Below are 25,427 nucleotides of genomic sequence, written 5' to 3' on the forward strand. Positions count from 1 at the left end.
AAAAATCTCCAAAAGGCATCAAATTACAGATTAGACATTGTTATAATATGTCAACAAAAGTTAGATTTTATTTCCATCATTTACACTTTCAAAATAACAGAAAACAAAAAAATGGCGTCTGCAAAAGTTTGGGCACCCTGCAGAATTTATAGCATGCACTGCCCCCTTTGCAAAGCTGAGACCTGCCAGTGTCATGGATTGTTCTCAATCATTGTCTGGGAAGCCCAGGTGATGTCAAGCTCAAAGGTTTTAAATGCCCAGACTCATCTGACCTTGCCCCAACAATCAGCACCATGGGTTCTTCTAAGCAGTTGTCTAGAAAACTGAAACTGAAAATAGTTGACGCTCACAAAGCTGGAGAAGGCTATAAGAAGATAGCAAAGCGTTTTCAGATGTCAATATCCTCTGTTCGGAATGTAATTAAGAAATGGCAGTCATCAGGAACAGTGGACGTTAAAGCAAGATCTGGAAGACCAAGAAAAATATCAGACAGAACAGCCCGCAGGATTGTGAGAAAAACAATTCAAAACCCACGTTTGACTGCACGATCCCTCCAGAAAGATCTGGCAGACACTGGAGTTGTGGTACACTATTCCACTATAAAGAGATACTTGTACAAATATGGTCTTCATGGAAGAGTCATCAGAAGAAAACCTCTTCTACGTCCTCACCACAAAAATCATCGTTTGAACTTTGCAAATGAACATATAGACAAGCCTGATGCATTTTGGAAACAAGTTCTGTGGACCGATGAGGCTAAAATTGAACTTTTTGGCCGGAATGAGCAAAGGTACGTTTGGAGAAGAAGTACAGAATTTAATGAAAAGAACCTCTGTCCAACTGTTAAGCATGGGGTTGGATCAATCATGCTTTGGGGTTGTGTTGCAGCCAGTGGCACAGGGAACATCTGACGAGTAGAAGGAAAAATGGATTCAATAAAATTTCAGCAAATTTTGGATGGTAACATGATGCCATCTGTGAAAAAGCTGAAGTTAAAGAGAGAATGGCTTCTACAAATGGATAATGATCCTAAACACACCTCAAAATCCACAAGGGATTACATCAAGAGGCGTAAACTGAAGGTTTTGCCATGGCCTTCACAATCTCCTGACCTCAACATAATTGAAAATCTATGGATAGACCTTAAAAGAGCAGTGCGTGACAGACAGCCCAGAAATCTCAAAGAACTGGAAGACTTTTGTAAGGAAGAATGGGCAAAGATACCTCAAACAAGAATTGAAAGACTCTTGGCTGACTACAAAAAGCGTTTACAAGCTGCGATACTTGCCAAAGGGGGCAAGATATTAACTCTGCAGGGTGCCCAAACTTTTGCAGACGCCATTTTTTGTTTTCTGTTATTTTGAAAGTGTAAATGATGGAAATAAAATCTAACTTTTGTTGACATATTATAAGAATGTATAATCTGTAATTTGATGCCTTTTGGAGATTTTTCCATCTTTCCTTGGCTTCTTTATGCACATTAATACAAATTTTTACCTGGGGTGCCCAAACTTTCAATCCCCACTGTACATATACATATACACACCCACACGATTTTGTGCACTGCTGCCACCTGTAGCAGTGTTTCTGCTATGGGGCGGCACTAAAGCAGTTAATATTAAATGTTAAAATATCCTTTGCTTCATTTCACATCTAAAAAATATGCGCAGAGCTGTTAAGAGTTTGTACCAACAGACTGTGAGCTTGTGAATCAGTTTGAGAAACTTTTGAGATCACTTACAATTCACTACGAGGTGCAATTAACCTCCTTCTGACCTACTTCAAGCAGGTTATGCATTCCCATAGCCTCGTATGGGAATGCAAAACCTGCTTGACACAAAAAAAAGCCCATCGACGTAAGCCTTTCAATTGGTTACCACTGAACCTGCCAAACTGCCCATTATAAAGATTAACATACAGTATTACTCAAGCAAACATCACTGTAAAGGGTATGTATACATAGGTTTTACTTACCTACACAGTTGCCGACCCAAGGACAATGATGGTCAAATTTTGCTATACAGCGATTACAAATGCCGCAATGCTTAGACCTCACTGGCTTCCTTATCTATGAGCCAATGAAAGAGCAAATCAATACAGTGAAAACTTACGTTATCGAAATGCAGCATATAAATTGATTTTTTGTTGCATTACATGGTATATTACATAAGATGCAACAGGGACAAGACCACTTGTCACAACTGACACTTCCCTTTTATTCTCTGCATATCAGTTTACACAATGACATACTTCTAATGAACTCTGAATTACAGTGATCATGTTCAAGCTGGCATGCTGTATCAAGATGATTCCCCTCTGGTCACAGCCTGGTTTACCAGCACAATTCTAACTACATTACATATACATAACATACTTGAAGAACAAAAGAATAATTCAGGACCTTTACTTGCTATTAACATACTTATCTAAGCGACAAGGTTCCAGTGATCTTACCCATGTGGTCACTGTTCAGCCTCTTCAGAATTTTCCCAGTTAGTGGGGCCCCAGAATATGTGAGCTGTGCCCTTGATTCATTTCAATGGAAGGAACATCAACAGGTTCACAGCCTGCGGCTAAACTTTTTTTGGGATATACAAGGGGGGCACCCCACTCTGTCTGCCTGGGAAGGTTTTAAAAGAAGCTGTGTGGTGCCAAGCAGACTTCACAGCAAAGAATGAGTAAATATTTGGCGCTGGAGGGGTATAATGGATCTGCTGAAAAGTCCAACATCTACAAAGCCGTTGGGAGGACGGGGAGAGTCTAAGTGTCAGACTGGTAGTTGCAGCGGATCTCCTGAAGCGGCTGGCAGTCATGGGAAACCAGCCTGCAACGCAAAGGGCGCCAGGCAGACGTGACGTCCACGTTGGAGTGTGATGATGTAAATGGGTGGTAACACATTTCAAAGCGGAGCTTCTTCCCGATGTCACGTCCACCCCGGCGCCATTTACATTCCAGGCTGGTTTCCCATGGCGGCCGGCCGCCTCAGGAGATCCGCTCCAACCACCAGTCTGACACTGGGACTCTCCCCGTCCTCCAACAGCTCCCAGGATCTCTTCGGACCACGTCACGGGTGACATACCTATATTATTTATACTTCTAGTGAGTTGCCATTTGTCTTTTATGCAATAAATAACTACTATTCATGCTGCACTTAGTCTGGCGCCCCTCTCTTCTCTTTCACAGCAAAGTAGACTGTAGTCCTGTGATTTATGTAAATGTCAGCTATTCGCAAATGGTCAGCTTGGGAAGGGAAGTGAGCTAAAACAAACCTAACATCCAATAACGCAAAAATATTGCAGTTTTCAAAGTGCTACAGAACCAGTGCGGTTGCTTTCTACTTGAACTATGAACATGTAGTATAACCAAACCCTGTTTTTAATACAATAAATGATAGCATATTATGGTGAATGCCAAATGTACAGAGGATTAATGTAGAGTACTACCTGTCAGAAACCCCACTCTGGGTCAGATACCCTACAACCTCCCCCAACTAGCTTGGAAACACTTTTTTTTTTTTTCTTACTGGTTCTTCTATTGCTGCTTTTTCTGTTCGGATATTAAGTGGCATCGCATTGTTTTTGGCACAAAAAAAAAAACCTGTAAAAACTATTAGAATGGGTATACATCATAAAATTGATCACCAAGCTATAAAACAACTAGACAAGGATGTGTTAATTTTATGTTGCTTTTTGCTCATGTCATAACATAGGCATGGCCAATATTAACCATGATCAGGAAACTTACCAAACAAGTACTGCAGAATATGCTTAGATCCAAGCTGCCAGTTTCAGCAAGCTCTACTATTGTCTAGGAAAAGAGTGCAGCACATTAATTCATCAGAAACATTACACAACAGTGACATGTAAAAACAGAAAAGATTTCCATCTTAATTTATCAGCAGGTACGTCACTCTAAAGATTACAGAAGAATATTATGTTGCAACATGAAGAAGGGGACAAAAGAACAGATATAAAAATTTTCCTATACTGAAAATAAAAAACCCCAAGATCACATGACCAATGCCTAGATACCTGGTCATGTATTGGTCTACCATTGGTACCATTGGAGCCTGTGAATCAACTGAAGGACAAAAAAAAACAAAAAACACCACGCAAAAAAAAACCCAAAACACCTTTTATAAAATATGCTTGTCAAACAGTTCACTGTTTTTGCCATGAATTTTAAATGGTTTATAACTATGTCCAGACAGTTCAAACCCCTTTAGTTCAGCATACTGCAGAATTTAACCACTTCACCTATTATATCTGTACACCCTGGACCAAAGCATTTTTTACATTTCTGCTATGAACCTACTTGCTTTAGCAACAACTTAAAATTTTTTTAAAGAGAAACAAGGCTTTTACATGTTATTGCCTTTTTTTTTTTTATGCAATCCAAAAAAATAAACCCACACACTTTCTACTTGAAGCAGAAAGTTTAAAAAAAAAGTCTTCCTGTGGATAAAGTATGAATGTTTTTCATTTATATGTCCCATTTAAAGTGACACAGAAATTATGACTCTGGCACAAATAATTGCATAGTAATATACAAATAAAATAAGTTTTTTTTTTTTCTGTCAATTTTGAAATTTTTCAAAGCAGCACTGAAAAAAACCCAACCCCCCCAAAAAAAAAACACACACAATGATTTTCTTAAAAAAAGCTTAAATATTAAATAAGAAAAATGGAAGTACAAAAATAGGAAAAAAATCGTTAAGGGCTGAGGAATAGAAGAAGTTAAACTAAAAACCTAAACTAATTTTAGTTAATAGGGGTTAAAACAGCAACATATTTTATTACACACAAAAAAAAATACAAAAACAGAAATACATAATATATGTCACATTACTTTATCATATGCAGATCTAAGCTCAACCCTTTCATCAGAAGATGAATGAAAGAGTAGATATACAAAGTAACAATGTTGCGTTCCTTTTTATATCTTTCTAGCTCAGGTCTCAGTGCTCATAAACATGGGTCAGCTGTACGGCTACTTTCACAATGATCCGTAGCAAAAAAAAAAAAAAAGAGCTCTAAAAATGCATGTGTTTTTGCCACATTTGCAATGTGTTTTACAAAAGTCATAGGACTCAAAAACTGCATCAAAAACAGAATGCGCGTGTGTTTTTATGTATTTTTTCACAGCGTTTTCAAAGCATTTCAATGGGGAGGTGCGTTTTTAATGCTTTTTTTTAATCACCTCACAAATGAAGCAAGCAGGATTTTACTAATCGCAGTGGACCCACAACGGATCAGCGTGAAGAGTTCCATAGGATTACACAGTCCTGCATTTTGCTTCGGCTTTGTTTGACGCAAGAGCGGAAGAAGAACCAATCCGTGTGAAAACAGCCTTACGGATGTATTTCTACAGCAACCCTAAACTGTTGTGCCAGGGACGAAGTGGCAGCCATGCAGAAGGACAGGATGTACTAAACACGTCCTGTGTATTTTGATGAAATTTGTAGCATGTCCAGTGTCAATAAATAGCAAAAATACTAAGAATCATGAAATAAATAAAACTTTTTTTCATAATTTTATGCAGCTTCCTGGCTGCAGTGGGCATCGATTACTGAATATCGCATACATCAGAGAGAAACAGTAATAATATAGCTGACAGCAAACATTCAACATTTCATATGGAGATATGTATTTAAACACAACTACCATATTACCTTTTTCTTTTGTTCTTCTGTGGCTTTGATGATTCCAGGATCAGATTTCCAAGATTTGCCAAAATTGTAGAACAAGGCCACACTATTAGCCAGGAAGGGAAGATGGATGTACACAAAGTTTAAATGTGCATTAAGAATTAAGGAAATGTGGGAAAACATGAAAGGCAAAAATAAACACTTCAATGACCAAGGAAATTTTGTCAGCTTGGCATGTGTAGTAATTTACATCCTACAAGCATTGTAAAATAAACGTGCACTGAAGGCCCAAATATACTGCCTACTAAATGCTTTAATATTGTACTGTCAGGAATCAGAACAGGATAAACACACTTTTACACTTAGATGCTACTATTCATCATATGACAAAAAGTATTCAAAAAACAAAACCAGCTCAATGACGATTTTCCAGTCATGAGACGGTCACAAGCATCCTAAGGAAACCACAATATTTTATGTTTTTAGGAGACAAAAGAATTATAAGATACATGTGTTGGACAATGTCTTTATAATTCACAATACCTTTTATTGGCAAATATTATTATTAATTTACAGGATTTATATAGCGCCAACAGTTTGCTCAGAGCTTTACAATATAATGGGAGACAATACAGTTCAATATAAGAGGGTTAGGAGGGCCCTGCTCCTTGGAGCTTACAATCTAAGAGGGAGGGGCTAGTGGTACAAAAGGTAGTAACTGTGGGGGATGGACTGGTAGGAGGAGTAGAAAATTCCATTATTAGCAGGATAGGCTTCCCTGAAGAGATAGGTTTTCAGAGATCGCCTAAAAGTGAGCAGAGTAGGAGTTAGTCTGATAAATTGGGGTAAAGAGTTCCAGAGGATGGGGGAAGCTCTGGAGAAGTCCTGGAGACGAGCATGGGAGGAGGAGACAAGGGAGATAGAGAGCAGGAGGTCCTGCGAGGAGCGGAGAGTACGGTTTGGGTGATATTTGGAGACAAGATTGGTGATGTAATTTGGGGCAGAGTTATAAATGGCTTTATATGTTATTGTTAATGTTTTGAATTTTATCCATTGGGGAACGGGAAGCCAGTGGAGGGATTGGCAGAGAGGGGTGGCAAATACAGAACGGTTAGTAAGGTGGATGAGTCTGGCAGCAGCATTCATGATAGACTGAAGAGGGGATAGCATGCGATGAGGTAGGCCAATGAGGAGGGAGTTACAATAATGAAGGCGAGATATAACAAGGGAGTGAAAAAGTTGCTTAAATATAAAACAGCCTGCAGAAATGTGGCCATGAGTTAGTTCTAGTGTTATCAGGGTATTTGGGCCCTATTAAAGCAGTAGTAAAGTCAGAATTTTCACTGGTAACTACAGACTGTCAGATGTCACAGGGCCCTGGACAGCCTAACTGAAAGGCACATGTGATATTGGGAGAGAGAGGGGGGTAGGGGGCAGTAAAATCCCACAGTTGAGCTGCACTGTGTACTGAGGTACAGTACAGTGTTCAAACCGTTACACTGGTATCACAGCCGCTATGTGTAGTCAGGCCTGGAGGGTTGGCCAGGATATCAGGACTTCGTTCACCTTTTTAAAGTTTGTGAAAAGATAAATTTACCATTTACGTGAATTTATGTATGCCAACAATGTTCACAATGAAAGGCTATAGATACAAAGCTGTAAAGAAAGTATTTTTTTTAACCAAACTGGAAAACATACAATTAACTGAAAGCACTATAAAATTGGACAGCGTTGCTCCATGTCACATAATATATTAAAAAAATTTTGAAAAAATTTAAAAAAAATTAGTAGAAACAGGACAATCCTCATTTTGCTCATTACTGCGTCTCTTTACAAAAGAGAAAAAATAAATAAAGCACTGGCATGATTAAGGCCTCTCCACAGGACTTAGTTCCTACTAAAGATACCATTATTTCCGAATGAAGCAGATGAAAGACCACCCTGGTGCTAATGATGGCGAGCACAGTTCTAACAAGGTGTTTATTTCTCCAGTACTTCTAGACTACATATTCATCAGTCAGATAAGTTATGTCAATATTTCCTGAATAATGCATGACGGAGTTACTGCACATTGACTAGACTTCATAACAGCTTTCAATTAACAAGAGCAACAAAATATCTTACACTGGCAATGAAACACACGGTGGTATTTGTGTCTCAAATATATTAACTCTTTCTGTGTAGAACGCCGGCCTTAACAAAATGACAGACTACAACTTGAGTCAGAACTAAAATTAGATGAGAGGTGACACTCTAAAATCCATCACATCTCGGTAGTAAAAGAAAAATGTGCACACAAAGTCAAGTTTGTTTGCGGGCGTGTATGTGTAATTCTATATATTTTATGTGTTTTTATACATGCCTTGATCAGAGGAACAGAAAATTGTGTTTAGTATTGCCATTTAGCCCCATTAAAAAAGCTCCTGTAAGTGTCACAGGTTTAAAATTTGACAAATATCAGTCATCACACACCTAATTATTACACAGGTGCTGCATTAAAGTTCATCCGACAAAGGTATCATCACGCCACTGTCATAATGATGCCATTGGAAACAGGATTGACTAGACATTTTTCAAGGTCAACAGCCCGATGCCGATGCTCTCTAGCCCAATACAAATGGTTTTGGCAATTACCATAGATGAGAGAGGGAACAGCATGATTGTTCACAATTGTGCCCCATTGATCCAAAAGTCTGTCATCCAACATGCCATACTTACCTCCTCTGTGCAATGGGTTTGCACACAACAGACCCCTTCTTTTTCTTTTCATGTCCCCCACTGGCGCTTCTGTCTCCGCCCCGTTGACCAGTGCCCCCAATAGCAAACCACGTGCTATGGGGGCACTGGTGTGTGCTCACTCCTGAGCCCGTCTCTAAGCGTCCATAAGACACAGAGCTGCACCCCCCCCACCCTCTCCTCATTGGTTTACTGGCTGTCTGTGATTTCAATGTGTCAACCAAAGGATGTAGGGCAGAGAAGAATAAATTCTCTCGAGAAGAGGAGATTAAGAGGGGATATGATCAACACGTATAAATACATCAGTGGTTCTTATAGTGAACTCGGTGTAGTTATTCACCCTGAGATCATCACAGAGGACAAGGAGGCACTCTAAGTCTGGAGGAAATGAAATTTATTCTCCAAACATGGAAAGGTTTCTTCACAGTAAAAGCTGTGAAAATGTGGAATAGACTCCCTCAAGAGTTGGTTCTGGCCAGTTCAGTGGATTGCTTCAAAAAAGGCCTGAATTCTTTCTTGGATTATTATTATTATTATTATACAGTATTTATAAAGCGCCAATAGTTCGCTCAGCGCTGTACATTACAAAGGGGGACAGAACATGTGACAGAACAATACCAATAGAATGTGATACACGAGGGGTTCGAGGGCCCTGCTCTTTCGAGCTTACAATCTAGGAGGTGATCTAACTCTTCCCCTTGTCATTTAAACTAAAACAAAAATGTTTTGGCTCGAGTTCCACTTTAAATCTAAATATCTTTTTCAATCATTTAAAGTCTCTATACAATCTATTCACTTAAGGCTGCTACATTAGATACAACATTTCGATAGACCCTTAGTGTCTTTTAGATAATATTTTGTCTTGAAACCATTCACACACAGAATATAACTGGAAACTAACATTTATAGGTAAAGTTGATCCAGGGAATATCCGATTGCCTCTCGGGCAATTTTTTCCCCTGCAGGAGCAAATTGGATCATGCTTTGCTGGGTTTTTTTTGGTATAGGATTATAACTTTTTTTTTTTTATGGTTTAACTGGATAAACGTTTGTCTTTTTTCAGCCAGACTATGTAATACTATGTAAAGTGCCTCCCACTGATCAAATTTTACCATGCATGACCAGAGTTATGTTCTGCTTCAGTCATTTTACACCTCTTGTAACCTTCAATCTAACTGATCTTCAGCACTGGCTATACTCACACCAACCATGCTTTGATTTCAGGGGTTTAAGGCCTCATGTACACAGGACGTTTTGAAAAATCTCCTAGATTTTCCTCCTGGCAGCAGCATTTTTACAGGAAAAAAAACAACTGATGCTTTTAAAAGCATCTAAAGCTTTTGCAAGTGTTTAGGTGCGTTTTTAGACATCAAGCGATTGGGCATTCATTTGCCAGAATAATTAATTTATTCTGGCCACTGTAATGATGCTCATGGATGCACTGGCAGTGGGTTTTTTTTCCTGCTGCTAAAAGTCTGTGTGTGCATGGACATAAAAAAGGGGTGCTGATAGGTATTGAGCCTTACCCAGAAAAAAATCGAATGTAAATTGCAGGGTATACTGGCCAATTTGCCTATGTTCAATGGTGAAAAAATCAACTACCTATGATTTTAACTTCTTTCTTTTTCAGGTCCAAAGTGAACATGGCAATTTTCTGCAGTGAACCTTCAGAAAATTGAAAATGTCAAAGTGAAAGAGCATATCACCATAATCAAGTTCCTGTTTCTCCAAGGGAAAGGTGCGAAGCAGATCCATGAAGAAATGTCACAATTTTTGGATGACAGTGGCCCTTCATATGCAACAGTTAAACGTTGGGTTGTCAATTTTAAAACTGGCCATTTGGGTGTTGAAATTGAGAAACCCAGTGGAAGGCTTGTTTCTGTCTCTGTGCCTGCAAATGTGAAAGCTATCCATGACATGATCATGGAGGGCCCCCGAATATCAGCCAAAAGTATTGCTACATATCTGGGAATATCACGTGAAAGAGTTGGTGCCATTATCCACAACGGCTTGGAAATGAGAAAGCTTGCAGCAAAGTGGATCCCAAAACTTTTGACAACTGATCAAAAAAAAGAGGAAATGTGTGGAGACGTAAGTGGTTGTTTTGGAGCTTTTTGCAAGAAATAAGTCAGGATATCCTGGACAAACTGGTAACTGGTGATAAGACATGGATCTACTGTTATGATCCTGCCACAAAAGGAACAGTCTAAGGAATGGAGGTACAGTGGTTCCCCCAGGCCAAAGAAATGAGTTCTGCTGCTGGACTACCTCCAAAAGGTTCAACCATCAATGCAACATATTTCTGTGCTTTACTGAGGAAGGTGAGGCAAAACAAAGGAAAAACATTGAGGAGAGCTCTCCAAAGGTGTCATCCTGTTGCATGACAATGCCTCATTACACACTGCAGGTGAAACAATGGCAAAACTGATGTACTTAGGCTTTCAAGTGATGCCCCATCCATCCTATTCGCCCGACCTGGCTCCTTCTGACTATCATCTGTTCCCCAATCTCAAAACACACCTAAAGGGACAACCACCTAAAGGGACAATGATTTGGGAGTGTTCCGGAGGCAACTAAGTGGAAGTCAGCAGTCGGAAGAATTTTATTTGCAGGGACTTAAGAAGCTGCAGGACCATTGTCACAAGTGCATTGACTTCCTGGGGGAATATGTAGAATAGTGTGGCAGTTACAGCTTCCTAGCTCAATTTTTTCTGGGTAAAGCTTAATATTTATCAGCACCCCCCATAGGCTAACATGAAGGGGCATTTGCAAGCAGGAAAAAAAAAGAAAATTGCCAGACGCCCCTAAAAGCGGCTGCAAAAACGTACTGTGTGCATGAGGCCTAATGCCCCATAAACACAAGAAAATCATGCAAACATTTTTGTACAAGGACCGATGATTCAAAAATCGGATTGTTAGTATACAGCTTTCAAGAGCCGATCACGACAATTCGTGCGACGATATCCGAAGGGACAACTGCAAAAATTGTTCTCGTATAATACTGAATCATACGATTTTCGTTTATTCAGTACAGTAGTCATCCAAAAATACTATACAAATGCATGACATCACTTTCTTTCGTACGAGAATTTTCGTATCTTTAGTAACCTTTCAATTTCGATGTGAGACTAGCAGGCGAAAACAACTGGACAATTGTTTGTCCGATATTCTCATCGTGTGTATGGGGCTTAAGTGTTTATGCTGGTTTGCTACTGCACATCATCTTCTATTTTGTTCTGTAATATAGATATTACTATAGATAAATCAATAACATACAAACAATTGTGTAATATTTAGGATACAGCAGGGATGGTCTTATATAACTAAGGGTGGTGAGAATATCTCCATGAAGGCACTGTCCTCTTATCTATGAAGAAAACCCAAAACGCACAGAAAATTATGTTCAGCTGGAGCAAAATAAAAAGGTGCCTCGTTGACCAACCACAGCTACCATGTTGAATGCAGAGAAAACAATTGTCAGCTATAAATCACCATAAAATAGCTCTGTGAATCACAAAAAGAAGTCACATTTGTCACAGCTAAGTATATTCGTTCCATTTTCCACTGCTCTCCATAACACGGTTAAAGGCTTTATAGATCAACCAGTACATGTCACTCATCTCCACTGCGCCTTCAGATAAAGACAATGGAAAATGACTGCATCACAATTTAAATAAATGACATCAAGCTTGCGAGTAGTCAGAGTCATAGGAGGAGGTGCATACAGACAGACATGTATGATTCACCAACATTGCAACATGTATGCAACACAGGTCTAGACAAACCTCATCATTTAACTATGTAACCTTGTAATGCTTTATCTGAACCGAACACAAATGGATGTAATCTGAGAACACAAATGCCTCTCAAGCAAAAAGGTATGAGTCAGCAGGATAAAAAGCGTGAAATCAGGGGAAAGCGGAGTGGAGGAAATGAGGAGGCAAAGCTAGTCTGGCTTCTGGAACAAATTGTCATTTTACAGACTATACTCCAGACATGAATGTGCTCAGCATGATCCAATCAAAGCTCATCTAAAACACGTCTGCGGGGAAGAAAACTCGGTGTGATTTCCAACAACTAAAAATGAAGTGTGCTTGCAGGACAGTTTGCTTCCAGACAATTTCAAAGGCAGCTTCTTTTCCTAGTGCGCAGATACTCAACCAATCCATCTAGTTAACACAAGTGATCCGGTCTCCTAAAGCAGGCATTTACTAGACATATTCGTGTTATTGCAGCAAAACAATGAAAGTTAAAAGGAAACACCAGCCAGAACATTTTCTAAGTTGGCCACAGAGTAGAATCTCTGCCAGATTTTATTCTGGTCTGTGTCCCTGATGATGAGATTCAGGGCCTTTTACAAAGTGCGCAGCGACTTGAGGTTTCCCATCGCAGATTAACACAGGTCACTGCAAAGGCACATAGGAAACAATGGCTTTCAATGTCTTTCATTCATACCACAATGCGGTGAAAATGTGTGTTGCGGTGAAATGCAACATGTTTGCATGTTATTGCAATGCATGTAAATGCATGCAAACGTAATGCAATGCAATTTCCAAGGACCTGATGCTTCACAATGGATGACAAATGGACACCAACAGTCATAAAAAAGCTGGTAATTACATTTAAAAACCAGCACTGACCTATAGTGACAGTGACTTTTTTTTTAACTTTTGTCTGACCTCCAGAATGGATTAATTGGTTTTCAATGCATTCCTATGGAAAACTGCGTTTTCAGTTTACGAATTTATCACGATACGAACCGTCCTGGAGAACGCATTAAATTCGTAAACCGAGCTACACCTGTATATTGTACATTCACATCAATCCTTAATCCTCAAGGGGTGTACAATCTAAGGTCCTAACTGACATTCATACATACACATACTAGGGACAATTTAGACAAGACCCGATTAACCTACCAGCATCTCTTTGGGCTGTGGGAAGAAACCGAAGTACCTGGAGGAAACCCACGCAGGGACAGGGAGAACATGCAAACTCCAGGCAGGTGGTGCAGTTGTTGGGATTCGAACCAATGACCCTAGTACTGCCAGGCAGAAATGTAAATAAAAACACACTACAAAGCATTAAACATACATTTGCATTTAAATGCATTTTTTTTTCTTCATTATAGCTCAGATAATCAGCTGTCACTATCCCCCCAGCTAAAACAAAGAACGTTTCCTTTTAGTTTATTTCCCTGAGTTAAAAGAAACAATGTTTCCTTTTAGTTTTTTTCCCAGAGATAAAAGAAACAAAGTATCCTTTGTGACAGAAAGTGACAGCTAATTCTGTGAGCTATAGTGAAGAAACAAAAAAAAAAAAAGCCAGCAATTGCATTTAAAAATCAGCACCGACATACACTTCGCATTGCGAAAAAAAATATTGAAAAAAAATTCATAATCCGAGGCATTATTTTCAATGGATTTTCATTTGTAAACTGAAAATTACGTTAACCGAGTAGTTCGTAAACCGAGGTACACCTGTATATGTCAAGTGCTGCGTAAATTTACGGCGCTATACAAGTACCTGTAATAAGTAAATAAAATCTCAAGACCACTGACTAGAAAGCCGAAGTCATGACTTTCTTCTTCCCCATACAAATGCTGCCCTTTACCTTATCCGGCTTGAGTTTTATGAGGGATTGTCATAGCCTTTGGCTTGTCTTGCCTCCTGTAAACGATGGATCATCCACACATTTTGTCTTTGCTTTATGAATGTAAGTTAGGGACCTTAGATTGTACGCCCCTTGATGGTTAGGGACTGACGTAAATGTACTATATATCTGTAAAGTGCTGCGTAAATTGACAGCGCTATACAAGTACCTGTAATAAATAATAAAGAAATAAACAGTCCCACAACCTTTTCTGCCCTGGATCAATGGATCTACTAGAATAAAGAAAAACTAGTACAACTATGTCACAGGTATACTTCCAAATCTGCTAAGAATACAGAAAGCAGATATAAAGACAAAATCAGATATGTACTCTAATTGTAATGAAAAATACATATTTATGGATACATAACTGCAGAAACTGGTGATTATCTGAGGAAATTGGATACATTGTAACAAAAAAACAAAAAAAACAAAACAGAACACACACTTGATAGTTCTGACTATTAAGCAAAGTCACCTTTGGAAACATGTTTGTGGCTTTTAACAGCTAGGTTTTTAATGGTTATAGTTCTAGGTATGAGGCACAAGAGTCAGTCAGAAATAACATTTTTGTGGGACTGTGCTCTGTTCCTGAGTTCGGCTTCTGTGTTTTATGTGTATTTAGTCCATGAGATAACCACTTCAATACCGGGCACTTTTAGCCCCTTCCTGCCCAGGCCAATTTACAGCTTTTAGCGCTCTCGCACTTTGAATGACAATTGCGCGGTCATGCAGAGCTGTAAGCAAACTACATTTTTATGATTTTGTTCACACAACTAGGTATTTCTTTTGGTGATATTTAATCACCATTAGGTTTTTCTATTTTTTGCTAGATTAACAAAAAAAAGCCAACATTTTTGAAAAAACAAAAAACATTTTTCTTCGTTTTTGTTTACAATTTTGCAAATAAATAATTGTTCTTCATAAATTTAGGCCAATATGAATTCTGCTACATTTCGTTGGTGAAAATAATCCAAATCAGTGTATATTATTTAGTCTGTAGCAAAGTTAAGAGTCCACAAACTAAGGTATAAATCTGAAAATCAATCAGTCCTGAAGTACTGGCGGCCAATATAATTTCTTGAGGCCTAAAAATGTCAGGACAGTACAGAAGTCCCCCAAATGACCCCTTTTTGCAAAGTAGACAGTCTGAGGTATTTAGTAAGAGGAATGGCGAGTTTTTTGAAGTTGTAATTTTTTTTGTCACCAGTGCAGCACAGTGTCATCACATAAATGGTGTGGCAGTGATTGGGACACTAACTGGTGACAATACGGAAAAGAAAAAAAAATTACTACATTTTTTTTTTCATAACACCACAGTAGTAGAATGTTACCATAGTAACATTTTACTTTTCTGGGAAAGTGTTCAATATTTTAATTTTTTTTTTTTTTTTACACACATTATGATTAGAGATGAGCGAATTTTTCAAAAATTCGATTCGGCCGATTCGGCGAATTCCAGGAAGAAATTCGATACGAAGTTAACTTATAAAAAGGGTTTCTAGGCTTCAGAGAGCCTTTAAATTAGTGCAGAACACTGTACCTTTAATTTAAATGCCCTTGGAGATGAGGAAGGAGAAGGAGAAGGATGAGAAGAAGGAGAAGGATGAGAAGAAGGAGAAGGATGAGAAGAAGGAGAAGGATGAGAAGAAGGAGAAGGATGAGAAGAAGGAGAAGGATGAGAAGAAGGATGAGAAGAAGGATGAGAAGAAGGATGAGAAGAAGGAGAAGGATGAGAAGGACAGTTCTGTGACAGTTTCTGTCTATTTCTGACAGTTCTGTGACATTCACTCCATACAGCGGTTTCAACCGCTGTATGGAGGGAATGTCCCAGAACTGTCAGAAATAGTCTATTTCTGACAGTTGTGGGACATTCCCTCCATACAGCGGTTTCAACCGCTGTATGGAGGGAATGTCCCACAACTGTCATAAATAGTCTATTTCTGACAGTTCTGGGACATTCACTCCATACATGTCCCAGAACTGTCAGAAATAGACTATTTCTGACAGTTCTGGGACATTCACTCCATACAGCGGTTGAAACATTGTATCTATTTGTTTCCATAAATGACATTCTGCAGATACACTTAGAGGAGCTCTGCAGATACACTTTTTGCCGGCTTGGAATTATTCTTATTTTCATCCTACTTCTTCTTCATCCTCATCTTCTGAGGATGAGGATGAAGAAGAAGAAGAAGAAGAAGAAGAAGAAGAAGAAGAAGAAGAAGAAGTAGGATGAAAATAAGATTAATTCCAAGCCGGCAAAAAGTGTATGTGCAGAGCTCCTCTAAGTGTATCTGCAGAATAGAGGAACTCTGCACATACACTTTTTGCCGGCTTGGAATAATTCTTATTTTCATCCTACTTCTTCTTCATCCTCATCCTCTTCTTCTTCTGAGGATGAGGATGAAGAAGAAGAAGAAGAAGTAGGATGAAAATAAGATTAATTCCAAGCCGGCAAAAAGTGTATGTGCAGAGCTCCTCTAAGTGTATCTGCAGAATAGAGGAACTCTGCACATACACTTTTTGCCGGCTTGGAATTATTCTTATTTTCATCCTACTTCTTCTTCCTCATCCTCTTCTTCTTCTTCTGAGGATGAGGATGAGGATGAAGAAGTAGAAGAAGAAGAAGAAGTAGGATGAAAATAAGAATTCCAAACCGGCAAAAAGTGTATGTGCAGAGTTCCTCTATTTCTGACAGTTCTCTGACAGCTTCTTCACATGTACAGCGGTTGAAACATCTGTATCCTAAATGGAAACTAATAGATACAATGTTTCAACCGCTGTACATGTGTTCCTTCTGTCAGAGAACTGTCAGAAATAGCGGAGCTCTCTGCAGGGACACTTTTGCCGGCTGATTCGCGCACCCGAAGTAGGCAAATATTCGGATTCGACGCGAATCGAATTTTTCCTGAAATTCGTATCGAATTCCGGTTCGCCTGGTTCGATTCGCTCATCTCTAATTATGATTGCTTGTAGCAAAGAATTTTATTGCTATAAGCAAGCATTTAAATGAATGAAATAGCTTCAGATTCATGCAGGTGTTTTTGTTGTGATTAGCTGTGACTGGCCACAGCTAATCACATGACACAGATGGGCTGTGATTGGCCCAGTCTGTATCATGTGATTACTGTGACCAATCACTGCTAAGGACACAATTGTATACAATGGATAGCATGAAAGGAAGCCATGTATTGTTAACTACTGTCATGTGACCTGCTGTGATTGGTCACAGCGTTCACATGGTACTGGCAATAGGCCAGCACACAGGTCAGTCATAGGCTGGGTCCGAGGGACACAGCCAGTGACTGATCTTGTTGCAGCGTGCACACGCTCAAGGCGCGATCCGGGAGGACGTCATATTCATTTCTGGCAAAGTAGAACTATAGGCTACTTTTTTTCACTATGGATAGAGCAAGGAAAGTTTATAACCCATCAGATTTTTTTTTTTTTGCCATCTGTATCTCATTGTAAAGATTTCCCTTCACTTCCTGTCCTATAGCCAAACAGGAAGTGAAAGGAAATCCATGCAAATTAAAAGAATTCTTTGGGGACCCTCAGGTCATCAGAACTAGTGTCCCCATTGGAATATTTCCCCTCTATTACTTTTCTGTGGACAACCCCAAATTTGGGATTTTTTTACTTTCGCTTTCAATGATAATGGTAAACAGGACAAATAGAGAGTGAATCTTCTTAACGAGGACAAAGACAGCAATAAAAACAGACAAGCATTCTATTCCTTCTCCACTCTATCTAAAACAAACAAACAAACAAACATAAAAAAAGATTTGCCTTAAGTTATACTGTATCTTCATGCTTTTACATTTATCTTTTGGGCTGGTCCCCTCCCCCTTCACATTGTCCCCTTCCACTGTGGGGGTGGTGCTCTGGGTCCTCATGTCATGTAAGTTGTGTATATTTTAGAAGGAATTCTTAGTATTTGGCTCCGAAAAAAAAGGGATTTCCTTCAAAATGCGTCAGCCATTTGGGACCACGGTGAGGTCCCTCATATTCTGGATTGTGCCGAGTCTGTGACTGCTGGGCTACAGATGAGTAGCTCAATGAGCGATTTTTATCTACATGTTCGTGAGTATATTTTTTCATGATTTCTATTAAATGCTTTGGGATAATGCACTAGGCTGCTGCACCCTCTTCTCATTTCTTGTTGTGGTATCAGGACACCACCAGTCTTAGAGGGCAGCAAAGCCGGAAGCAATATCCCAGTACAGAAGTCCCCTCCAATACTGGACAACCACACTGTCGCGCTGGAGACATTTTTGTTATTTAAAATGATACCAGTGACTGGGAAATAGGCAAAGACTAACAATCTTAGATTCTCCCCTGCCCTAACAAATGTGTGAAAACATTTAACATCCTAACATTTAAAATGCAAATACCTGAAGGAATTCAAACATGTTCTCACTTGCATTCATTTACATGGGCACCATACAAAACAAAATTTCGAGAGTGCAAAGAATGACATACAACACTTGTGGTATGACCACAATCTGCACAAAGAAAATATATGGTAGAAGGATATCATTCCAAAACCAGAAGAACCAGGTGACATACATCCAGAACTTGGTTGCCAGGTAAATCCCAAGAGGAAGTGCACTATGCATGGAGTGATCAAAGAAAGACCTGGAAAACAAAGACAACTCAGTTTAAAAGTATTTCTTTATAAAGTAAACGGATATTTTTAAAAAAAATTAAAGTATAACTTCTACACTTAATACAAGCCATCTCTAAACTGGAACAGTTTAGGCTATTTATCGCAAGGGCAATAAGTGATGGTAAATGTTCTGTCTGTGGTTGAACACTGCCACTATGTAAAAAAAAAAACCCATGGCCATAGCCCTAGTCCTGGGAATGGTATGTCTGCCGGTGCCTAACCCTGAAAAGGGGAGGTGCATCCAAAACCAATACGCTACAGAAAAAAACAAACAAAAAGGATATAGCTCCTCAAAGGCTAATCAGCAGTATATATATCTGGTTCATTCTCACAGGACAGAGGGACTTAGGGATTACAGGGAGGGGTGGGCGGGTAGCCTCCAGTACTCTGGAGTGGAGTGGGGGCCGGTGGGGGGAGCTGGAGTTGCCTAGGGGAAGGAAAAAAAAAAAAAAAAAAAAAAAAAAGGGGGGGGGGGGGTTATGTTTGAGGACTGGGAAGGTTGGATAGGATAGGAACAGGGTACATGCATTGTATGATACCTTTTTTTTTATTTCTGTATCAATACGTCTATAAAAAGGTATATACAGCCGATTAACCTTTGAGGTGCTATATCCTTTTTGGGGTTTTTTCTGTAGGACACTACTACTATTCAATAACTTTATATAGACAGGAGCTGGCAACCCTCATTTATTTTTATCCCCTTTCCTATCATATAAAAAAAAACTTAATTGAGTTTACAAGTTGTATGGAGGCCTTTGAGGATGTTTTGCTGCCAGGCCAGTTGGACTGTACCTGTACAGCCACCTTCTCTATAACGCTTACGGCAGTGGTTCTCAACCTTCCTAATGCCGTGACCCTTTAATACAGTTCCTCATGTTGTGGTGACCCCCAACCATAAAATTATTTACCCAGTAATTATAATTCATGAGTGTCGTTTTACCTCCAATACTGCTGCTTTCAACACAGTAGCTGCTTTTAACAGAGTAGCTGCTTTCAACACAGCAGCTGCTTTCTACACAGTAGCTGCTCTTTACACATCGTAAATATGTGTTTTCTGATGGTCTTAGGGGACCCCTGTGAAAGGGTCGTTCGACCCCCAAAGGGGTCACGACCCACAGGTTGAGAACCACTGGCTTACAGGAAGCTTTACGGTCACCAGTACTGAAATGGTTTCTGTAATTCTCTTAGGATTCTGGTGAGATAGGAGTGTGATACCAGTGTGCTTGTATTTCAGAACACATTCACCTCCAAAACTATACTTCACAGTGAGCTCTGGATTGTCCATCTGTGTCGGATGGACATGAACAAAATTAATTTCTCTAAAGCCGACCACACAAGCAGATAAGCAACCTACGATATAGTGTAATAAATCCATTTATATTGTATTCAAATCACATAAATAATCCCACTTCCAACAGATCAGCTCTAAAAGAAATTCTGACTGTGTGGCCAGGCATCATGGTGACAGCTGTGGGAGCCAAAACCTTCACATATACTAAGAAACATCACATGCAAATGGTTTAAGTTCTGCTTAAATTAAATGGTACAAGAAAGATCCAATGATTGTGTACCATAAAGCTATATCTGATATTGTGTTGGATATACAGAAGTGGTGACAGATCACCCAGTGCAAAAGACAGACAATCTGTCACTCACACAAAAAGTAAGAGGCAGTGATTGATGAAAGCACACATGGAGTTAACCATCACCTCAAATGAACCTGTACTAAATACTCTTTCACGGACACAGATGGCATTACACACACAGCACCACAATGCGCTCCCTCCTAAGGATTGTGCTAGCTACAATTACTTGTTCTTCTAAAAGAAATATGTCATCTTTTTGTGCTCTGCTGATTAAAGAAAACCTATTTTCTACATTGTGTTAACTGAAAACGCTAGACAAACACAGTAAGGGCAGCGAAGGAACCCACAGAAAGGGATAGACTTTGGAATTTTTCAAAACAATAAATGAATTTTAATGTGGAATTTGGAACAAATAACCAAAACAACAAGATTTGATGGAGTGTCGGAAGAAAAAAAAAAAATGAAGAAATTTGAGACAATGACATACCTTCCCATAGAAAGCGGAGTAATGCCTATAAGGCATATTTTGAATTTACTAAGCAAACTTCACGAAGCAGATCATGCAGAGAACAAAAGCACATAGGTGTTGGTTCTCCTAACCAACCAAATCATAGGACTTTAAATAGTTTATTTGGACTAAGCTGGCCCAAACTATTTCCGTTACACAAAAATGCGGCAGCTGCATGCACTCTATTATACTGTAGTAGCATTAGCTACATACAATAAGTCCTCATGCACACTGGATGTTTTTACAGCTGCTGTTTTTGGCTTTTAACATTATACAGCCAGTAAACTCCCCAGCATGTTATCCTATGTGTCCATACACACAGACTGTAATCAACGTTTTTTTGTCAGGGGCAATTTTTGGCTGGAAAAAACCCCCAGAACTAGTGGGTTTCTGGAGGAGTTCTTTAGCTGTAAAAAAAACTCTAATGCTGAAAAATGCGACAAAAAGCGGCAAAGCAGCGTTTTTGGACTTTTGCCAAAAAAAAAAATTTTGGGGTGTAAAAAAAACCTCTAAAAACCGCAAACGCGATAAAACGCCGCTAAACACTAATACAAAAACGCAAAAAGCCAGTTAGCCAATGAGGAGAGAGAGGGGGAAGGCCAAGATATTAGGTCCCACTGCTGTCAATCACAGCCAGTAAGCCAATGGGGAGAGAGTGGGGGCAGGGCTGAGCCATGGCTCTATGTGTCTTATGGACGCATAGAACAGGGCTTGGGAGCAGGCAGGCAACAGTGCCCCCATAGCAAGCGGCTTGCTACTGGGGGCACTGGTCAATGGGGAGGAGCCAGGAGTGCCGGAGGAACAGAGAAGAAGAGGATTGGAGCTGCTGTGTGCAAAACCATTGCACAGAGCAGGAAAGTATGACATGTTTGTTGTTTTGTTTTTGTTTTTTTAAAAAGCCAAACCTTTAATACCACTTTAAGCATTTCCCACTAGAAAACATCACTTTCATGGGCATTTATCAAGCATTCTTGAAGCTTTTTCAATACTTCAAGAACACAATGAAAACACATCATCAATGCTATAAGCACATTAATGAGCAATGCTTTGTTTTTATAATCTACACATGTGTAATTGAGCCCTTACCGCTGCCCAAACACATCTCTGTTCACTGTATATACTACAGCACACACACAGAAAACGTTTGACCCAAACGACCATTTGAAGTGATTGGAGAGCTGGAATTCTACTCTAAACTCACTCACTCCTTGGATTTTTCCTTTCATGCTCATCCAGATGATACACTGTACAAAGAGAATCATTTTATTTGTTAAATCAAATGAAATTTCTCTAACTTTAAGGTTGCCCCAATGACACCCAAAATACAAAGCTTAAATTCTGACAATTGCCCAATCTGCCAAGAGCATGAAGAAAGCATTCCATCACTAGTCCTGTCCAATTCGCTTCACCACAGTTTGGACTCTCAGGAGCCTCACCTATTACCACTTGAAAGAAATCTCAAACTGTGATGAAGTGCAAAGGGCAGGACTAGTAACGGCAGGGCACTTTCTGCCCATTGTGACAGTTGCGGAGCTGGTGCACCTATTAAAAGAAGCATGAATTTAATTTTGCTAATATTTAAAATGGCGCCATCCAGCTGCACAATTATAGGAGGGTTTAGTTCTGCTCTAGGGAATGTTTCACGTTACTCACTTTGATAGGAATTGCACCACTGCCCAAACTCCACCGTACATAACACCTTTAATTAACCAGGAGTCAATGTCAAGATCAGCTATAAAACCAACCAGCCAAATCACCAAGAATGGTGTTCCAAGCATCACCTTTTGCCGAAACTCCTGAAAAACAAAACCAATTATTACAAATCTAAAAGAATTAAAAAAAAAAAAAATAATATTATTTTACACACACAGTTAGGTGCATATATATTTGGACACAGGCACAATTTTATCTTTTTTTCAGGTATTTACCAAAACATATTCAAGCTATAATTATATAATAGATATGGGCTGAAAGTGAACTTCTCAGGTTTAATTTGAGGGTATGTACATCCAAATTGGAGGAAGGGTTTAGGAATTACAGCTCTTAAGAGTAGCCATCCCCCCTTTTTCAAGGGACCAAAAGTAATTGGACAATTGAATCAAAAGCGGTTTCATAGCCTGGTGTGGGCTACTCCATTATTTCTTCATCAATTAAGTAGGTAAAGGTCTGGAGTTGATTCCAAGTGTGGTATTTGCTTTTGGGATCTATTGCTGTGGACCTACATCATGCGTTCAGAGGAGCTGTCCATGCAAGTGAAACAGGCCATTGTAAGGCTTCAAAAACAAAACAAATCCATCAAAAAGATAGCAGCAACATTAGGAATGGCCAAATCAACAGTTTGGTACATTCTGAGGAAAGAAGAACGCACTGGTGAGCTCAACAACATAAAAAGGCATGGACGTCCACGGAAGACAACAGTGGTCGTATCATTGTCAAAGTCTTCAATCAAGAGAAGACTTCACGAGAGCAAATACAGAGGGTTCACCACAAGGTACAAACCATTCATAAGCCTGAAGAATAGAAAAGCCAGATTAGACTTTGCCAAAAAACATCTAAAAAAACCAGACCAGTTCTGGAAAAGCATTCTTTGGACGGATGAAACTAAGATTAATCTGTACCAAAATGACGGGAAAAAAAGTGTGGAGAAGGCTTGCAACATCTCATGATCCAAAGCACACGTCATCTGTAAAACATGGTGGATGCAGTGTGATGGCATGGGCATGTATGGCTTCTAGTGGCACTGGATCATTGGTGTTTATTGATGATTTGACAGAAGCAGCCGGATGAATTCTGCAGTGTTTAGAGATATACGGTCAGCCCAGATTCAGCCAAATGCAGCAAAGTTGATTGGACAGCGCTTCACAGTACAGATGGACAATAATCTGAAACACACTGCAAAAGCAACCCAGGAGCTTTTGAAGGAAAATAAGTGGAATATTCTGCAATGGCCGAGTCAATCACCTGATCTCAACCCAATTGAGCATGCATTTGACTTGCTGAAGGCAATACTAAAGGCAGAAATACCCACAAAGAACAAATGAAGACAGCTGCAGATAGAACCTGGTAAAGCATCAGAAAGGAGGAAACCCAGTCTTTGGTAAAGTCCATGGGTTCCACACTTCAGGCAGTCATTGCCAGTAAAGAATTCTCAACAAAATATTAAAAATTAACATTTTATTTATGATTATATTCATTTCGATTGTTTCGTTTTAAATTATTCTGGTGGCATACAGAGCCAAAAGTATCAAAATTGTGGCTGTGTCCAAATATATATGGAACTCCTGCCTGGAGTTTGCATGTTCTCCCTGTGCCTGCGTGGGTTTCCTCCAGGTTCTCTGGTTTCCTCCCACACTCTAAAGACATGCTGGTAGGTTAATTGATCCTGTCTAAATTGGCCCTAGTATGTGTATGTATGAATGTAAGGTAGATCTTAGATTGTACGCCCCTTGAGGGTTAGGGACGGATGTGAATGTATAATATATAAAAAAACTGCTGCATAAATTGACAGCGCTATCCAAGTGTCTGTAATAAATAGATATATAAAATTAAAAAAAATCTCAAGACCACTGACTAGAAAGCCAAAGTCATCACCATTTTCTTTGCCATACAAATGCTGCCCTTTACCTTATCCGCCTTGAGTTTTTTGAGGAATGAGGGATTGTCATAGCCTTTGGCTTGTCTTGCCTCCTGTAAATGATTGATCATCCAAACATTTTTTCTTTGCTTTGCCAAATCAAGTGGTGACTCTCCCTGCAATGAACACAAGCAGGAAACACTATTGGATTAAAAGTAAAAACAAGGAATTTCTTTAGCATACACATTCTGCTATGGTTTTATCGTATAAAAATGTAGCTTTTTTAAGGGGCACTATAATTTTTTTTCTTTTCATCTTCTTTATACATTAAATGGCTTGAACAAAAATGAACATTTTTCTATATACATTTTTAAGAGTCAACTGGGGGGCACTAAATTTAACTGCCACTGACAACCAATACAGGGAAGGGGGAACTATTTTCCACTGCCAGTAGCTATCAGTATGTAGGTATGCATGTGTGTGTTTAAGTACTGATACCAATGCTGTGGGGCTATTATTGCAGCCACAGTCACCAATGCTATGGGGCTATTACTGCATCAACAGACAACAATGCTGGGGGTTTTACGGATTCCACAGACACCAATGCTGGGGGTTATTATTGCATGCACTGACACCAATGCTTGAGGTTATTACTGTGTTTGTTGACAACAATACTGGGGGTTATTGATTCCACATACATCAATGTTGGGTGTTCTTACTGCACTCACTAACATCAGTGCTGGGGGTTATTATTGCATCCAATGACACCAATTATGGTTGGTTATTGTGTCCACCAACACCCATGCTAGGGGGTTATTATTACTGTCACTGACACCAAAGCTGGGGGTTATTGTACTCCAACTTCTTCAGTATGCATTGTGATATGCTACAAAAATGGAGCAATGCTGGCATTTGGGGTGTTGAGGTACATTACAGCTCATTCGTTTAGATTGGGATGCCTAACCTAATGTAATGCACCTCAATACACAAAAATGCATTGCTATTTTGCAGCCCTCTGGAAGTGTTGGGGCCGCATGTGAGGCTCTTTAAT

The 25,427-nt window shown here is 39.4% G+C and overlaps 1 protein-coding gene across 1 annotated transcript in view; it reads right to left on the bottom strand.

The window, feature by feature from the left end:
• ZDHHC17 (zDHHC palmitoyltransferase 17) overlaps window positions 1-25,427 on the bottom strand; it is a 92,503-nt gene that overhangs the window by 22,570 nt on the left and 44,506 nt on the right. Inside the window, exons 8-13 of the mRNA XM_089674074.1 lie at window positions 24,427-24,552; window positions 22,456-22,598; window positions 18,575-18,677; window positions 5,672-5,794; window positions 3,745-3,807; window positions 1,975-2,068 (exon numbers count right to left, since the gene is read on the bottom strand). Coding sequence (XP_089530200.1) covers window positions 1,975-2,068; window positions 3,745-3,807; window positions 5,672-5,794; window positions 18,575-18,677; window positions 22,456-22,598; window positions 24,427-24,552 — 652 coding nt within the window. The remainder of the gene's footprint in view (window positions 1-1,974; window positions 2,069-3,744; window positions 3,808-5,671; window positions 5,795-18,574; window positions 18,678-22,455; window positions 22,599-24,426; window positions 24,553-25,427) is intronic.

This window comes from Staurois parvus, unplaced genomic scaffold (assembly GCF_062004578.1).
Source record: "Staurois parvus isolate SC_StPar_1 unplaced genomic scaffold, SC_StPar_1.0 ptg000147l, whole genome shotgun sequence".
Taxonomy (NCBI): Eukaryota; Metazoa; Chordata; class Amphibia; order Anura; family Ranidae; genus Staurois; species Staurois parvus.